Genomic DNA, 18246 nt, shown 5'->3' with positions numbered 1-18246 from the left:
AACCAGTAAATCTGGTCGGACTGAAACTCAAGCTGTATGACATGATAAAACAACACAGATCCATAATGACATGATAATATTCCCACGACAATACCTATATGTCCCTATGCCATAAATGTCATGTATGTTGTGTATGTCATAAATGTCTATATGAATTGAAAATGGGGGACCCTGATGGAAACAAGACAAACGTCTTTCTCAGGTCTGCATCCCCTTAACAATTGTATGTATTGAGCCGTACTGTATTGTACCCATTCTGCAATCTGTTAAATAAAGTTTTCATTCATTCATTCATTCATTCACACTACAGACGATAGTGAAAGGGTTAACCGTCTGTAGTGTGGTAGTGAAAGGGTTAACCTTCTGTAGTGTGGTAGTGAAAAGGTTAACCCTTTGTCGTGTGGCAGTGAAAGAGTTAACATTCTGTATTGTCGCAGTGAAAGGGTTACCCATTTGGTAGCGTGGTAGTGAAAGGGTTAACGGTGCTCCCGCTCTCTCCTCTATAGGTGTTTGTGGGTAATGTGGACAACGACGGCACCAAAACCAACTTGTTTGAGCCGCCCGTCGTGGCCCAGTACGTCCGCATCTTCCCTGTGGTGTGTCGCAAGGCCTGCACCCTGCGCCTGGAGCTGGTCGGCTGCGAGCTCAACGGTACACACACTACACACACACACTACACACTACAGACTGGCTACCTATTACAGCAGAGATATAACTAAATCACACTGTCTGGCTACCTATTACAGCAGAGATATAACTAAATCACACTGTCTGGCTACCTATTACAGCAGAGATATAACTAAATCACACTGTCTGGCTACCTATTACAGCAGAGATATAACTAAATCACACTGTCTGGCTACCTATTATAGCAGAGATATAACTAAATCACACTGTCTGGCTACTTATTACAGCAGAGATATAACTAAATCACACTGTCTGGCTACCTATTACAGCAGAGATATAACTAAATCACACTGTCTGGCTACCTATTACAGCAGAGATATAGCTAAATCACACTGTCTGGCTACCTATTACAGCAGAGATATAACTAAATCACACTGTCTGGCTACCTATTATAGCAGAGATATAACTAAATCACACTGTCTGGCTACTTATTACAGCAGAGATATAACTAAATCACACTGTCTGGTTACCTATTACAGCAGAGATATAACTAAATCACACTGTCTGGCTACCTATTACAGCAGAGATATAACTAAATCACACTGTCTGGCTACCTATTACAGCAGAGATTTAACTAAATCACACTGTCTGGCTACCTATTACAACAGAGATATAACTAAATAACTAACTGCAAATGGTCCAAAATTCAGCCGCCCACCTCCTCACTAACACCCGGTCCCGCGAACACATCACTCCTGTCCTCCACTCCCTCCACTGGCTCCCGATCAAACACCGCATTAACTTTAAAACACTACTCCTCACCTTCAAAGCCCTCCACAGCCTGGCCCCCCCCTACCTGACTGATCTCCTTCTCCCCTACCGCCCCACCCGTTCCCTCCGGTCCTCCTCCACTGCCTCCCTCACTGTCCCGACATCCAAGCTTAAAAACTTCGGAGATCGGGCCTTCTCTCGCACTGCACCCCGACTCTGGAACTCCCTCCCCCAGTCCATCAGAGACTCCCCTACACTCTCCACCTTCAAAGCTCGCCTCAAAACCCACCTGTTCTCCCTTGCCTTCAACCCCCCCCACCCCTAAACCCCCCCCTCCCCTCCAACCTGATTGATATCTGTCTCCAGTCCTTTTTTGTGCTATCAGGCTGTCTCCCCTGTTCCCCCCATGGTCTCATGTTCCTTTTGTTTTTGTTTCTTTGTTGTTTTTGTTTTTGTTTCTTTGCTTTCGTTTCTTTGTTTGTACCCCTGCTCCCGACTACTGTCAGCGACTTCGGGTTATTGAGAAGCGCTATATAAATTAAATGAATTATTATTATTATTAAATCACACTGTCTAGCTACCTATTACAGCAGAGATATAACTAAATCACACTGTCTGGCTACCCATTACAGCAGAGATATAACTAAATCACACTGTCTGGCTACCCACAGCTGAGAAAGAATGATGATTGTGCAGGCTAGTAGGACAAACATGGCCTACAGTGTTTTATTCAACTATCATGTCTAAAACTACCAGCCAGAGACATTTTTTACCGGACACAAATTATAAATCGCTTTTTATTATATCTCCATGAATTATTATATGTATTGTGTGTTATCTCTCCACTCCACGCTATGGTAGTGCTTGTGCCAGCACTACGATTAAAATCTTTTTTTGTCTATATACATATTTAAATCAATATCTTCCTTTTGAATAACATAGGCTCAGGAATCAGGATTGTTAAAGCTAATTAGCCTAATCCATGTCAAAAAGAGTAGCCTATAGTAAATGTACACACACACTCACTCACTCACTCACTCACTCACTCACTCACTCACTCACTCACTCACTCACTCACTCACTCACTCACTCACTCACTCACTCACTCACTCACTCACTCACTCACCCACCCACCCACCCACCCACCCACCCTCCCTCCCTCCCTCCCTCCCTCCCCCCCCCTCCTCTCTCTCTCTCTCTCTCTCTCTCTCTCTCTCTCTCTCTCTCTCTCTCTCTCTCTCTCTCTCTCTCTCTCTCTCTCTCTCTCTCTCTCTCTCTCTCTCTCTCTCTCTCTCGCCTGCTGCCACGAGACTCATCTGTCTCAAAATTCTCATTCAAATCCATTGGGCCTGACAGATTCTATAAGGCTGAGTAGGAACTTAACCCGGGCCAGCGGCAGATGGCAAAAACGCCCCTGAAAGTTCACAAAGTGCACCTGAAATTGTGGAATGGAAAATGTTTCTGCTGGCTAAAACAAACACGAGATCGAAAAGAAGTACAACTTACTGTATAAGACCTAGATTCCCACTCTGATATAAGGTTATAACGAGCGCTCTATCAACCCAGAGAGCTCTCAAAGGGAGACTAACCTGTAACGTGTGATGTGAGCTACACTGGGCTCAGCATGGCTTCCATAGCATCATGTCTCTTGCTTGTCCACGTGCTTCTCATCGCTAGCTGGCTGGCTTGGGCCGTTTCCCCCTGTCTGTCCGCCTTGTCTATCATACTTTCTCTCCTTTCTTCCTGCCTTTATTTATTTCATACTGTCTCTCCATCTCTCTCTCTCTCTCTCTCTCTCTCTCTCTCTCTCTCTCTCTCTCTCTCTCTCTCTCTCTCTCTCTCTCTCTCTCTCTGTCTGTCTCTCGGCCTGGTCTCACCTCCACACTGTATTCCAACACGGCAGGTTGTTCTGAGCCCCTGGGTCTGAAGTCCCGACTGGTGGCAGACCGCCAGCTGAGCGCCTCCAGCGTCTTCTCCACGTGGGGCATCAACGCCTTCACCTGGCAGCCGCACTACGCCCGTCTGGACAAGCAGGGCAAGACCAACGCCTGGACGGCCGCTGCCAACAGCCGCTCAGAGTGGCTGCAGGTAACGTTAGGGTCGGGGGTTTGATAGCTAATTACCTCAAAGAAATGCTGACTGCATTCTATTTGATTTGATTTGATTTTATTAGACAAAACTTCATTTAAAGCATACATAAATCGTATATATTAAAAACACAGGTTGTCAGGGAATTAAACTCGTTAAAGTCCTTAAAGAAACATATGGAATTATGAATCTCTAGTATCGAATCTGCTTAACAAATCCAAATAGATTCATATCCCATATTGAATCATTTTCTTTGGTAATTACTTTGGGGGGAAAAGACAAGTTCTTAGTGTATGGTCTTTGTGTGAATGTGTATTGATATTATTGGGCTCAGTGCAGTAGCAAAATATTCTTTTGGCAATTTTATAGCACAACAAAGTTATGAACAACTTAATATTGAAAGACGGTTGAGGGGAGTTGTAAAAAGGAGGAAGATTAGTTAGACTCAAAGCTTAACGAATCTGGTAGCATTCTACTAACCTGGAAGCCAACCCTATAGCTGCAGGTATAGGAACAGACTAAAGGAAGCCATCCCTATAGCTGCAGGTATAGGAACAGACTAAAGGAAGCCAACCCTATAGCTGCAGGTATAGGAACAGACTAAAGGAAGCCAACCCTATAGCTGCAGGTATAGGAACAGACTAAAGGAAGCCAACCATATAGCTGCAGGTATAGGAACAGACTAAAGGAAGCCAACCCTATAGCTGCAGGTATAGGAACAGACTAAAGGAAGCCAACCCTATAGCTGCAGGTATAGGAACAGACTAAAGGAAGCCAACCCTATAGCTGCAGGTATAGGAACAGACTAAAGAACGCTATAGATGCAGGTATAGTGCGGGGGCTTAGTAGGGTTGATGAGTAGATGATGAGCTTCAGACATGATTGAACCACTAAGTGGTCAATGTTACAGTGCACACATCAGAACAAAACAAAAAGATTTTAACAATGTGCGATACCAAACGGGGCTTTTTTGCCAAGAGGTCGCTGTTTGACAGCATTACAGATTCTACCTTTAATCTGAAGTACTTTCTCTAAGACCGGTCATGTGAACCTCCTCCCATCTTCCCCAGGTGGACCTGGAGTCTCCTAAGAGGGTCACAGGTATCATCACCCAGGGTGCCAAATACTTCGGCAAAGTCCAGTTTGTCACAGACTTCAAAGTAGCCCACAGCGACGACGGGCAGTACTGGACCATCGTGAAGGACGAGACCACCAAAACTGATAAGGTCAGCAGGCGGGCCAAAACACCTGTTTATAAAGTCATTGCTAAAATACCACCATATCCTGGTAGGTTTCGATAGCTGGATATCTCTTGTGATAGAAAGAAAATCCTCGTGTGAAATGAAACTCGGATGTAGGGCCAGCCAAGGCCGTTTGGGCCACGTATCCCAGCTTGTTCGTATCTTTGTGGCGTTGACGATACAGACGCAAACAAACAAAGGACGATTATTGAGGAAATAAGTGTCAGCTGGTACACCTTAAATCAATCAGTCACGCAGTCAGACCGATTAGACCCTATGCAGTCATGACGCATCCAACACTCTGTTCCTCTGCCCAGATGTGCCGACACTCATCTGTCGGCCAAATAGAATGGAGATTGGAACGCTGACAAAATGCCTAACATTCCATCCCATCTAAAGCCTCCACACCCAGTTCTTCCGCCAGTCTGCCAGTTAAAGGGACAGATCAATATTTTAGGAGCGTGTCCTATTGAAATCTGTGAATGCCTATAGCATTTGACAGGGACCATTTGAACCAGAGGAAGCTTGAGAGTGGAACCCCCCTCAGAGGACCCCACATTGCGAACCACTGGTCTAACTAACTGGTCTCTTCTCCCTCTCTAGATCTTCCCCGGTAACACCGACAACAACGTCCACAAAAAGAACGTCTTTGAGCCTCCCTTCTTCGCCCGCTTCGTGCGTGTCCTCCCGTGGGCGTGGCACAAGCGCATCACCCTGCGAATTGAGCTTCTGGGCTGTAACGAGTAGCCCCGCCCTTGACCTCTCCCCTCCTCCTCTACCTCCTCCTCCTCTCACCTCCTCCACCCTCTCTCCTCTCCCCCTGCCCCTTCCTTTCTTGAGCCATGCCTGCACTGCCTTTCTCAGCCCTAGGGGGCAGCAAACCCCTGAGTACCACACGGCTGGTTAGAGGGTGGAGAGTTCACCCTGAACCACTGACACCTGGATCTCTGTTGGGGGTGAAATCCTCACATCCCATGGTGATGTTTCATGTTTTTACATTTACATGGTTCTCTATGTTCCTTTATGATAAATATATAAGCTGTACTTTTAGTTTTTGTTAGTTTTTTTTGTTACAATCATTTGTTCAGGTGAGCTACTGTAAATGCTTGCAGCAGCAGACACAACCTTTGCCATCCATTTAGTCACAACGGTCCAAAAATATGCGGCACATTCATAGCTGCGCTCCCACTGATAAGACTGTACAAGAGAAATCTAATTAAAACTGATTTTTTTACGCTTGCACTGGACATGTTACACAATCCGGCATAATACTCTGCATATAGCTACCCCCCAGTCACAGTATTCCAAATACCCCATGAATTATGAATTATGCGCTTGTGCAATATTATAACCTATTTTGTTTGCGAAGAACTAATATGAATCCGACCCGGGTCGCTGCAAAGCGGGGGCAGTATCCTCGTAAATGCATATGGATAGCAAAGGCACAGAGAGGTGGGGAATGGATACTAGGGTCAAACACTGTACAATGTTGTGTTATTGTCGCAGACGGTTCCAAAAGCAGTTAACGATGTTATCCTGTGTCTGCATGCGTTGTATTGACTATGATTTCTCAGTTACAGTTTTTGATTTATAGTTGACATAGGTTGTTGTTGTTTTTTTTCTAGCTGTTTTCAACAAGATTCAAGTTATTGCAGATATTCTGTTTTCTTTTTCAGGATTTCTGATTGATTTCACGTGTTTTCATGGTATTATTACGATAGTTCATTTCTTGCTATGCTGACGTTAGACCTGACAGTATTTTTGACTGGATTTGATGCGTTTTCTTTATGTATGTGTTTCTTAAGACGATTCCCTTAAGTTTGGCCTTTGTATCTTTTAAGATGAAAAATAAATAAGAGTTTAAATACAGACTGTCTGCATACTTTTTTGTTTTTTTATTTACTTGTATTAGGTGAAATTAATTAATGCTAAGACCTAAAGAGGCGCACTGACAGTTATTTAATCTTTTGAGATTGAATGAAAACATGTTTGAATATGGCCATCAGGGACATTGAATAGAATAGAATAGAATAGAATAGAATAGAATAGAATAGAATAGAATAGACTTTTAATTGTCATTGCACAGTATACAAGCCTCATGAAGGAAATACAGCTCCATAAACATCACTGGTGGCCATATTCAAAGTTGTTTACTGTCAATAACTATCAAACTAAATTAACACTTTAATCGCCGGAGACGCCGAAACACGTCTTTCCCCGCCATGCTCATTCTGCCGAAGACGCCGTAACACGTCTTTGATATCAATATTTCAAAAATCTGTGATCGAAATCATATTTCTCTCCCGGAGACCTGAGATATACTGCAGAGCCCCACTCAACTCTCTAACGGTTCAAGAGCGCCATCTGGTGGCCGATCGGCAGATCGCCCAACAGGAAGTCATGTGGATGAAGTGGTGCTCACCCATATTTCGTCCTGGCACTCGATATCGTTAGAGGGACTCCATCTTGATAACACGGGACAGCGATCGGTTGCAAATAACTCGGTAAACAACATGATTTAGACGTATATACTATTATACAACCTGGAAATGGATCGGGTATTTCTACATCCCATAATATGAATATCTCTGCTCCACGCTCATCGCCCAACGCTATGAGGAAGCTACGGTAAGATTCAGCGTTTTTTTTTAACGTGTTCCATATAAACTGCTCTGATGATCATATCACCCACACTAGATGAATGATATAACGGTGCCCACGGAATTATAAACGACCCCCCGCCCATCCGGTCAACGTCAGATCATACATAGTAACTCCTAGAAGCACGTCCATTTGAAATTTTTTATCTCGCACAGATTCCTACCAAACTATTTGATCATCAATATAATGCATTTAGGGCTATAAATCAAGTTCTGGAGAAATCTGCAGAAAACGATAAAAACATACTTATACTTTAGACCGTATTTTAGTATGAATATGTGAATGAAAAAGTATAACGTTGCTACACCCTGAACAATAGATATAGGACATTGAATGGGCCATAATAATGTCAATTTAGCAATACAATTTAAAAAGTTATAGCCCTGCAAAGAAGGGGAACTTCTCCATAGACAAATAGAGCTGGCGAGGGATGGTAAATTATGAATTTAACCATGGCGATCAAAGTGTTAATGTGTGCTAAACTGGATGTTGAGATTATAAAAATGTGTAAACAATTTTTTTTGGTGAAGTGCCCCTTTAATATGACATGAACCACAAGGCTGAATTCGTTGTAGCTATTTTCAATTTAAAAGAGGTAGGATCAAAAGGCTACGGATTGTAGGTCAATTTGCCTATTTAACATTTAGACACCCTGAGGCCCCTAATCCTCCCACCCCACACACACACACACACACACACACACACACACACACACACACACACACACACACACACACACACACACACACACACACACACACACACACACACACACACACACACACACACACACACACTGACACTATTCTCCAGCGGCTAGATTCTAATGGTATCAATTTACCCACAGAGGACACCTTGACATTTCATCCTCTTTGGAGGTAAATATTGTAAATATTGCACCAGCCACATAGAGGTGTAATCTCTCCGTAAGACTGCAGGTACAGTACACACAGACAATCGCATGGATTTTAAATTCACATTCTGGCAGCATGCCAGGTTTGAATCCGTGTATTTGATATTGTGTGGTTACTATATTCTCAGCCATAATGTGGTTGGCTAGTTTGCTTCATTTTGTCTTTGCATTTTTCTAACAAAGGAGAAAGTATCTGTTTGGTATCTTCCTTATAAAATCCAACATAGATGCCACCTTATCGCTTATACCAGGGGTCGTCAACCTGCGGCCTCGAGGCCGCATGCGGCTCTTTAGCCAATCAGCTGCGGCTCCCTTCCCCCATGTTTTTTTTTTTTTTATTTTTTTTATTTTTGGAGATCGATGTCATACTGTGACACTGAAATGAAAAAATATTTCATCAACTAAGATATTTAGTCAACAAAAGGCTTACCTGTATGCCTGATATGTGGTGCGAAATTTGCGAACAATGAAAAATGTACTTTTTATTTTATAGATTTTCCACAAATAAGGGAAGGACTCTAATAGAGCTGCATAGTTTTATATAATAATAATAATAATAATAATATTCCAGTGTTTTTTCTCCTTTTCTGTGTTTTATTTCAAAGTAGGTCTACACATGGTATTCTTTTTTCAAAGTGGACTACTTTCTATTTTATAAATGTTCCACAAATAAGGGAAGGACTCAAATATACCTGAATAGTTCAGAGTTTTATTTCAAAGTCGGTCTACAGACACCAGTGTTTTGTCTCCTCTTCTGTGTTTTATTAAAAAATAGGTCTACACAGCCAGTATTTTTTCTCCTCTTCATAAGAGTTTGAGGTTTTCCTTTGGTAAAAACAGGTAAAAACAGCAATTAAAAAGTCAAACATTTTCTTTTTGTTGCTTTATAATCCCATTAATGCAACAAACTGTGTGCTATAAGTATAAAGTATAATAAATCGCAAATTACTTTGGGTATGCAATTGTCAGGCGTTTTATGCTAAATGTGGGGTATGCTTGGGGATATATAAAACGTTATACACTGTGTTATCTTCATTTTAAGGGTAAATAGGTTGTGCGGCTCCCTGAGCATTTTATTTTGTGGAACTTACTTTTGATAGTAAAGGTTGCTGACCCCTGGCCTATACAGTATATTTAGGGTAACCATATTTCCAAACCCATAAACTGGGACACTCAGTTGACTATTAGAATAAGCTTCACTGCCTTGTGGTTTGAGGCTTTGACAGGTGCCTCCTGGAGATCCTCAGAAAAGGCTTTCTCTTCAGCGTGACAGCTAGCTAGACTACAGTATACAATACTAGAATCTGTCGGAAAGAGACGCAAGCATATGCCCAAAGCATCATACAGTACATGTAGAAACAGCCTGACATTGATTGATGCACATACAGACAAATCGGTGTTGAATTCAGACGTGTGGTGCATTGTTGATGTTTTTCTATTGGTTAAAACCGGGACAAGTTGGTAGTGTAAGATTCTGATCAAACTGGCCAGTATCACGTCTTCGTCTGTTTGGCCCTCCATCCAATTCCTCTGCGTTGTGTACTTTTAATGGTCCTGACGTCTCCGATACTGGTAGATAAGATACTTATCTTCCCCCCGTTAGTGCAATCCATAAACCATAATACTTCTCCACCTCCGTAAGAATTCGACACTTCGACACTGTGAGATACCTTATGAGGAAAAGCGTTGTTTATTGCTATAAACAGAACCTCCTAATCAGATGTTATCAGATGTTATCAAATTGTATCGTCTTTGAAGAGTCTATTCTAATGATCTCTCGGTGTGTTCAGATTGTCCTTTTGTTATTCAGTCCAATAGTGGTCAGGCCTAGTCGTTAGCCTAAGACCATCCTCGTGGTAGCCGAAGCTACTGGTGATGTGCCATTCTCCCCCCCCCCCCCCCCCCCCCTCTCTCTCTAATGAGAGGAGAGAGTCTCTTCTGGTTTCTTCCCTCTTAGTCTCAGTCAGATTTTAGTCTGCTCAACACCCGGAAACACCGTTCGACTTATAGATGTTCGTCGTCGCAACGACGGCCCCGCCTTCTGGTTGTCATGTGACGTGTTGTCATGACAACTGCGTTTAACCTTTCACACATTAAAATGCAGTTTCATTCACTGTTGCATTAAGATGAACCTCTCTCCCTCCTGCTCTGGGAGAGTACACTCTAATCTCAGATGTTCTTCTAAGGAATTCATAACAAAACCCTCGCTGACGCGGCCTGTGCCTGTGAAATCACTGGTTCCACCACCGTCACCGTCTTCCATGCACATTTCAATCACCGTTTTAGCTGTGGTCATCTCTCCCCAATCTATACATCACATACATTGAAAAAGCACCGTTTTCTCTCAATCCCCCCTTGATTCTTATCACCCCTTCAGAATCATAAATCATTATTTGGTTTTTCAATTAATTATGCCAAAAATAGCCTGTGGTTGAAGCAAACCAACCTCATCTCCCGTGCACAAGAAATGAAGACGGCCCACGGTCAACCCAGTGATCTTGCTGCCTGATGTCTGTTTGCGCCCCCCTTCGTGCACAAAGGGAACCGAAACCGACCACCAAAACCAACAACATCCAACGACTCATAACCATTGGAGCCCCCCTGTCTGCTCCCAATAATTATATCCTGTTGTTCTACTGTTCTCCCTCTTATCTACCTTCTATATATATATATATATCCTTCTATACATATATCTTATATATGAATCCTCCATTTATATCTCATACTCCTAATCAATGAACACAGGACTTCTCGCTGTTGTCTCGTCTCTCGATCTCCTGATTGACTCTGAAAGGAAGTCCCTGTTTGTCCATGATTCACCGCCCGTGCTCTGTTGTTTCAAAACGCTCTCTAAACAGCGTCTCCGCCGGGAAGGCCCCTCCGATGTCCGCCTCGTTCTCCCCTGGGCAACACCGCCTGCGACCGCTGGACTCCGCCTCGTCGGCCGTCTCCGCCCCGTCGGTCATCTCCGCCCTGTCGGTCATCTTGGTTGAGGCTCATCTCCACCGCCGCCGTCTCCTCCCTCTTGTCGTGGATCATCTGTGTACCAGGCTGCGGTGCCTGGCCCCTGCGGCTTCCTCCTCCTCCAGTCTGTCTCCTGGCCATCTCCATCGCTGTCGGTGTCATTCCCCCCTTGAAAGCAGAAACACAACACCGGCAGTCTTTCTGTACACTCGACCCTGTGTTTTCTATTAGTCTACCGTGGCTTTGGGCCTGCAGCTCGTTCTCTCTATATTTTTTCCCTCTGCAAGCCCCTGCCATGGCCACGCCCTTTCAGACTGTTGGACGGTGTGAGTGTCCTACAGCCCATGGCGCTATTTGTTCTCTATTAGTCCCCCACCTTCTCAACACCCATATCTAATCCTACAGGGCTGTTCCCTGTTTTGTTGTCTTCCGGCGTGACACCAGCAGCTAAACGATACCCACTCGGCGCTCTACGTTTGTCCCACGGTTGACCCCCAGCGCGCGCCAGTTCTTTCTGGTGACGTGTCCCCTCAAGACTCTGCCTATTTATTAGGTGTGAGAAGGCCCCACTGGAGATCGAACTCCCTCTTATTTCATAATTAAACTTATTTAATTAACCTGTATATCGATCTTATTATTATGATAATAACATACAACCGAGCATCGCTCTAACATACAACAGAGCAGGTTGGTTCCCTGCTCCTAACTCACATACGTACTCGTACTATCATCTAACATACAACAGAGCTGTCCGTCGCCCTATACCCTACGGGGCTGTCTACCGTCGCCCTGGAGCTGTCACCGTTGCTCTATACCCTACGGGGCTGTCTACCGTCGCCCTGGAGCTGTCACCGTCGCTCTATACCCTACGGGGCTGTCTACCATCGCCCTGGAGCTGTCACCGTCGCTCTATACCCTACGGGGCTGTCTACCGTCGCCCTGGAGCTGCCCCGTCGCTCTATATACCCTACGGGGCTGTCTACCGTCGCCCTGGAGCTGTCCCGTCGCTCTATACCCTACGGGGCTGTCTACCGTCGCCCTGGAGCTGTCACGTCGCTCTATATACCCTACGGGGCTGTCTACCGTCGCCCTGGAGCTGTCCCGTCGCTCTATATACCACACTTTGAGTTCCTTTACAAAGTTCTCACATACACCACCGTGTATACACACAAGCAGTTGGTAATTTTGAAAAAATTAAACTCCTTAATTAACTTAAACTCTACCTATTCGCCTATGGGTAATGGAAACTCCCCAGCACTACCCCCCCCCTCCGCAATTAAACTCCTTAATTGAATTAAACTCTAAATATTCCCCTATGGGTAATGGAAACTCCCCAGCACTACCCCCCCCCCCCCCTCCGCCACTAGGTGGCGACCTACTCCTCCTCGATGGTGTTTTAGTTGACGTGTCACTTCCTGGTTCTTTATCTGTTGTTATCTCCTCGTGGCTCACGCCATTTTGTCTCGGTGCAAATGGCTACTCCAAGGCCTAAAAACACTGCTGTTTTTCCTCTCTTTCCTATCCATTATCAGGGGACGCTTTCTCAGACTAATACTCTTGCCTGATCGGACATAATACACACTGGTACAATCTCCTTTCGACTTTCCTTCTGTTATGAAAACAGTCCCGCCATAACAATTTTTCGATCTGATTCAAGCGCCCCCCCCCCCCCCTTTCCTCATCTCGCATTTACCCTCCTTAAACCAAAACTGTGCAGCCTGCCTCATTTGCTTTTCATTCTCTGTAGATAACACCCTCGATTTTCACCATGGCTCTCTGCTCATATTATTACAGCTGGCATTCTCTCTCTGTGTCAAACTAGAAATGTTTACGTTTACGGATTCACTATCTGTTCGTTTTTATTTGGCTATAAAATCAAAACAACCGTGTGCACAGTGAACTCACATTTTTGATCGGAGCGCTGTTTCCCCTACAGCGCTGGTTCGCCTCCTGACCACTCGACTCGCCGCTCTCTCCCAGGGCTGGCCGGCCTTGCTTCGATCATGATTCTCCCACACATTGATGACTGTTGTCCACTGTCGCCCCATTATTGAAAAAGTCTTTATCCGTTGTTCTTATCTCTTGCACATCCGGCTGTCATCAACAACCAACTGTTCCCGTTGTTTTAATCTCTTGCAAATCCGGGTCCCAACGGCATCATCTGTAAGATTCTGATCAAACTGGCCAGTATCACGTCTTCGTCTGTTTGGCCCTCCATCCAATTCCTCTGCGTTGTGTACTTTTAATGGTCCTGACGTCTCCGATACTGGTAGATAAGATACTTATCTTCCCCCCGTTAGTGCAATCCATAAACCATAATACTTCTCCACCTCCGTAAGAATTCGACACTTCGACACTGTGAGATACCTTATGAGGAAAAGCGTTGTTTATTGCTATAAACAGAACCTCCTAATCAGATGTTATCAGATGTTATCAAATTGTATCGTCCTTGAAGAGTCTATTCTAATGATCTCTCGGTGTGTTCAGATTGTCCTTTTGTTATTCAGTCCAATAGTGGTCAGGCCTAGTCGTCAGCCTAAGACCATCCTCGTGGTAGCCGAAGCTACTGGTGATGTGCCATTCTCCCCCCCCCCCCCCCCCCTCTCTCTCTAATGAGAGGAGAGAGTCTCTTCTGGTTTCTTCCCTCTTAGTCTCAGTCAGATTTTAGTCTGCTCAACACCCGGAAACACCGTTCGACTTATAGATGTTCGTCGTCGCAACGACGGCCCCGCCTTCTGGTTGTCATGTGACGTGTTGTCATGACAACTGCGTTTAACCTTTCACACATTAAAATGCAGTTTCATTCACTGTTGCATTAAGATGAACCTCTCTCCCTCCTGCTCTGGGAGAGTACACTCTAATCTCAGATGTTCTTCTAAGGAATTCATAACAAAACCCTCGCTGACGCGGCCTGTGCCTGTGAAATCACTGGTTCCACCACCGTCACCGTCTTCCATGCACATTTCAATCACCGTTTTAGCTGTGGTCATCTCTCCCCAATCTATACATCACATACATTGAAAAAGCACCGTTTTCTCTCAGTAGTGAATGTTGAAAATCGGGACGTATTAGCATTTTACAGATATTTGTTGGGACTTGGGACACAAAGCTTGAAACCGGGACAATACCTGACAAACTGGGACGTCTGGTCACCATAAGTATATACACCTCGCCTCGCGTTGTGATGACTGAGGTAGTAAATACTAGGCCGTTAACATGTAAGGCCTGTCCTCCCATATAATTTCCATGTAGCTGCAATACAGTCAACAGCACAGCTTCCCCTCTGTTTTCTCGGAGTCCCCAGCAGCTGTAGTGTGGGAAGGCTTAATGACAGCGCTCTGCTGTGCATCTCAGTTGTATTCCCCTATTGCCCTTTCTTGTTTACCGCTTGTAAGAAGGCATTTCACAGCAAGCCAATGCTGAAGTGAAAGATCTGATTGTCTGTATTTAGTGAGTGTGTTGATGGACATTGCCCCTGGAGTTGAAATTGCCATATTGGTTTGTTTGTACCTTTGTAACACAGCTGTGTTGTTTTCTGTGCAGGCCAGCACTGTTGCTGGCTTTATGTTTCCAGTTAATTTACTAACAAACCTAACTCATCTACTCATCCGCATCTCAGTTGAATATATCCCATTTCTCAGGAGATTCTAGGCCTACTCTGATATCCGATTTAAAATATAGATAGATAGATAGTCTTTTTCTTTCTTTCTTTCTTTCTTTCTTTCTTTCTTTTTTTCTTTCTTTCTTTCTTTCTTTCTTTCTTTCTTTCTTTCTTTCTTTCTTTCTTTCTTTCTTTCTTTCTTTCTTTCTTTCTTTCTTTCTTTCTTTCTTTCTTTCTTTCTTTCTTTCTTTCCTATTTCCTTCCTTCATTCCTTTCTTCCTTCCTTTCCTTTTATACTATTTCCTTCCTTCCTTCCTTTCTTTACTATTACAAATATCCTTTAGAGCGGGCTGGAGTCTAGACCAAACATATACCAGCCATAGCCAAACCACTAACAGCATTTTACCTGGTGTTGATATACCTCCTACCTGTGTGTGGTGTTGCAGTTTTTCTCAATTTGTTCCACCCCACAGGGACGGTACCGACCCCTTTTGACATTATTATCATATATTAATATTTTTATGAGTGATGCAATAAATTAACGTTTTTAAAATCAAACGTTTTCAAGTATTATTATCACTACTATGTCACAAATACATGTAGAATGTAAAACGTTAGGTTGGCAATAGTTTAGCAATAGGTTAAAAGTGCATTTATATCATTTTAAGTTTTTATTTTCCACTCAGGTTTTGACCCGGAAGCGGAAATGGAAATTTTGAACCATGGGAATTGGAATCTTTTTGCGGCCATTTTGAAGAGGAGATCGCTGTCTATCGTTCAGTGTCAGAATTTCTCCGTTCTGCACTTCCTGTGGTCCAATATGGTGTTTCAAAGTTCAGCGTTCTGAATGAATCATATCAATAATTGTTATGATTCGCGATAATAAGCTACAAAAGGTAACGTTTTTGACAAATATTGAAACGCAGTCAGTTTCTCCACACTATTGTAATCATGTAGGAATAATTAGATCTGAAATTAGTTACAAAATGATTACACTGTGGGAGAAATAAAAAAGTACAGTCGATTACATTAAATATCAGTATATGTTATTATGCACGCCTGGTGATACTATATCCAAATTGAACTCGGCCATTTGAAAGATACTATATGTATATATATATAAATGTGCGAATTGGCTATAATAAGGTAATGTATAAGCATATATTCTATATTCTATAATAATATTTCAAATTGCATTGGTCCGGATGGGAGAATTCAGTACTGTATATACAATTTGATCATCTTCCCTTTATTAATTTCCTTAGATCTTTTGTACACATGATCTCAAGAGGGTACTGAATGAGCTCAGTGGCAGTTTTTTAAGTTTGGTCATTATTAACATGGTTTTATTCACTGTCAAAGATGAAAAGAAAAATCATAATTCATATTTTCCTTTGTTTCATCAGAATTTAAGCAAGCCTAGTAATAGACACAATATTTCTGACACTGAGAATACATTCATTGAGGTCCATAGATGTTCCTATACCAAGAATATGCAAATAGCCCTTGTAGAAGTGGAGCAATATTCCATTTACCTAGGTATACATTTTATGCAGATTTTCACCTGGGGTGGAACAGGTTTACACGTTTTCTTAAACTATAGCTCAATTTCTCAAAACTCTAAACACAAAACTGAAAAGAGTTAACCATGTTGTCAAAACTCAACAAATGTGAAATTAAACACTGCACTCAAAACTCAAAAACAAAAATGTTCTCTCAAAACGGATTCTTTCCACCAAAACACACAGCGAGAATATCTCTTACAGAACACTGGCGTGAACATTTTAAAATGGTAAATGGCTGCTTTCTTATAGCGCTTTTATCCAAAGTTCTTTACAATTTTGTACTCACATTTTTACCCATTCACTCACACATTCACTCACACATTCACGGCGGAGGCAACCATGCAAGGTGCCAACCTGCTCATCGGGAGCAATTAGGGGTTAAGTATCTTGCTCAAGGACACATCGACACGCTGCCTGGCAGCAGCGGGAATCGAACCGGGAACCTCCGGATTGCCAGACGACTGCTTTTTTTTTTTTTTTTTTTTTTTACTTTTTATTATCAAAAATAGTCATATTTTACATGTTATACATTTCAATTATATACATACAATATTATTTCAGAACCAGATATATAACACTGACGAAGGAATATGTAATTCCAAAACATGTTTCAGGCTACCATTAAATTTTGAACCTGAGAGTGCTGGTCTGGCTTCACTGCTTCTTTTATATAATACTTAATGGGACTTCAGCACCCAGTGTCGTATCTTGAGAGCGCGGTCTAACTTGACATTAGAACCAGATCCTTCCCTTCCCCATACAAAACAAGAAAACCACTATCCAAAACAAAACTCTACTTGACCTCTCTCCATCCTTATACATTTCCCGCTGTCAATAAACCATTTCTCAAACATTTCTTTACTCATATATTTTCCAGACAGTTTTAGATCTTTTTTCATCATGCTTTTAAACAAAGGCCACACCTCCACCTTCTTTTGATAAAAAAAAGCTATCCTTCTTCTGTACACAATAGCATATCTAGCATGGCTCAATACATAATTCATCAAGTTTTTCTCCTCCTTTTTCCCATCAAAAAAACCAAACAAAAACCTCTTTTTCCAATCCAGCCCATTCTCCCTCCCCTCTCCCCAGTTCACCCCCAGGCCCTCTTTCAGCCTTGTATGAAACACCTGCAGACCATCGCATTCCATAAACATATGCATAAAAGATTCATCTTTGTCGTTGCACACATCACATACCCTACTTATACTATTATCAATATGACTTAACACCGTTTTTGTGTACATCCTATTGTGTTTCAACATAAAATCATTATGTTCACACTCTATACTATTAAACTTTATATCTACATTGCCCCAAATAGTCCCTCCCACCAGCCCCGGAAAGACCCTCTCCCAAACCTGCTCTGATGCTGGTATCTTCTTTTCCTTCAAGACAAAAAATCTATATATTTCTTTACTTTTTACACTACCTATATCTTTCTGCTTCTCTCCCCTCCCTACCTTCAACTCTGGCAGTCCACATCTTTTATTTGTCCCACACTCATTATCTATTCTCTCTCTCCACTCTCTTGGCAACGCACTTTTAATTTTTTCAAAACCAGAAGAAACTGATGCATAGCTGTATTCCTCCTCCAATTCTATCACTGTGTCATATAAAGCCCGTACCGGGAGGAAGCCCGGTACAAACTCATACACACAATCCTTCACTTGTCTTATTCCTGCTCTCCAAAAAACTTTATTATACAAAACACTCTCATTAATACATACTTTAGGGTTTAGAAATACAGGTTGGTTAAAAACCATTTCTAAATCTGTACATAAGTATTCTACATTGGGCAAGAACTCGGCCCAC

General features: G+C 42.8%; 1 protein-coding gene across 1 annotated transcript in view; it reads left to right on the top strand.

Annotated features, from left to right (window-relative positions):
- Positions 1-6596, top strand: part of LOC311226410 (lactadherin-like) — a gene marked incomplete at its 5' end in the record, with an annotated part of 32567 nt that extends 25971 nt beyond the window's left edge. The window contains 4 exons of the mRNA XM_084311836.1: positions 507-651; positions 3302-3486; positions 4557-4712; positions 5331-6596. Of these exons, the coding sequence (XP_084167962.1) occupies positions 507-651; positions 3302-3486; positions 4557-4712; positions 5331-5474 (630 nt within the window). The 3' untranslated portion in view covers positions 5475-6596. The remainder of the gene's footprint in view (positions 1-506; positions 652-3301; positions 3487-4556; positions 4713-5330) is intronic.
- Positions 6597-18246: the final 11650 nt, after the last annotated feature.

This window comes from Notolepis coatsorum, assembly GCF_963971535.1.
Source record: "Notolepis coatsorum genome assembly, chromosome: 4".
Lineage (NCBI taxonomy): Eukaryota > Metazoa > Chordata > Actinopteri > Aulopiformes > Paralepididae > Notolepis > Notolepis coatsorum.
Note: the sequence above shows the minus strand (reverse complement) of the source record. Positions and strands in the feature narration are given on the sequence as shown.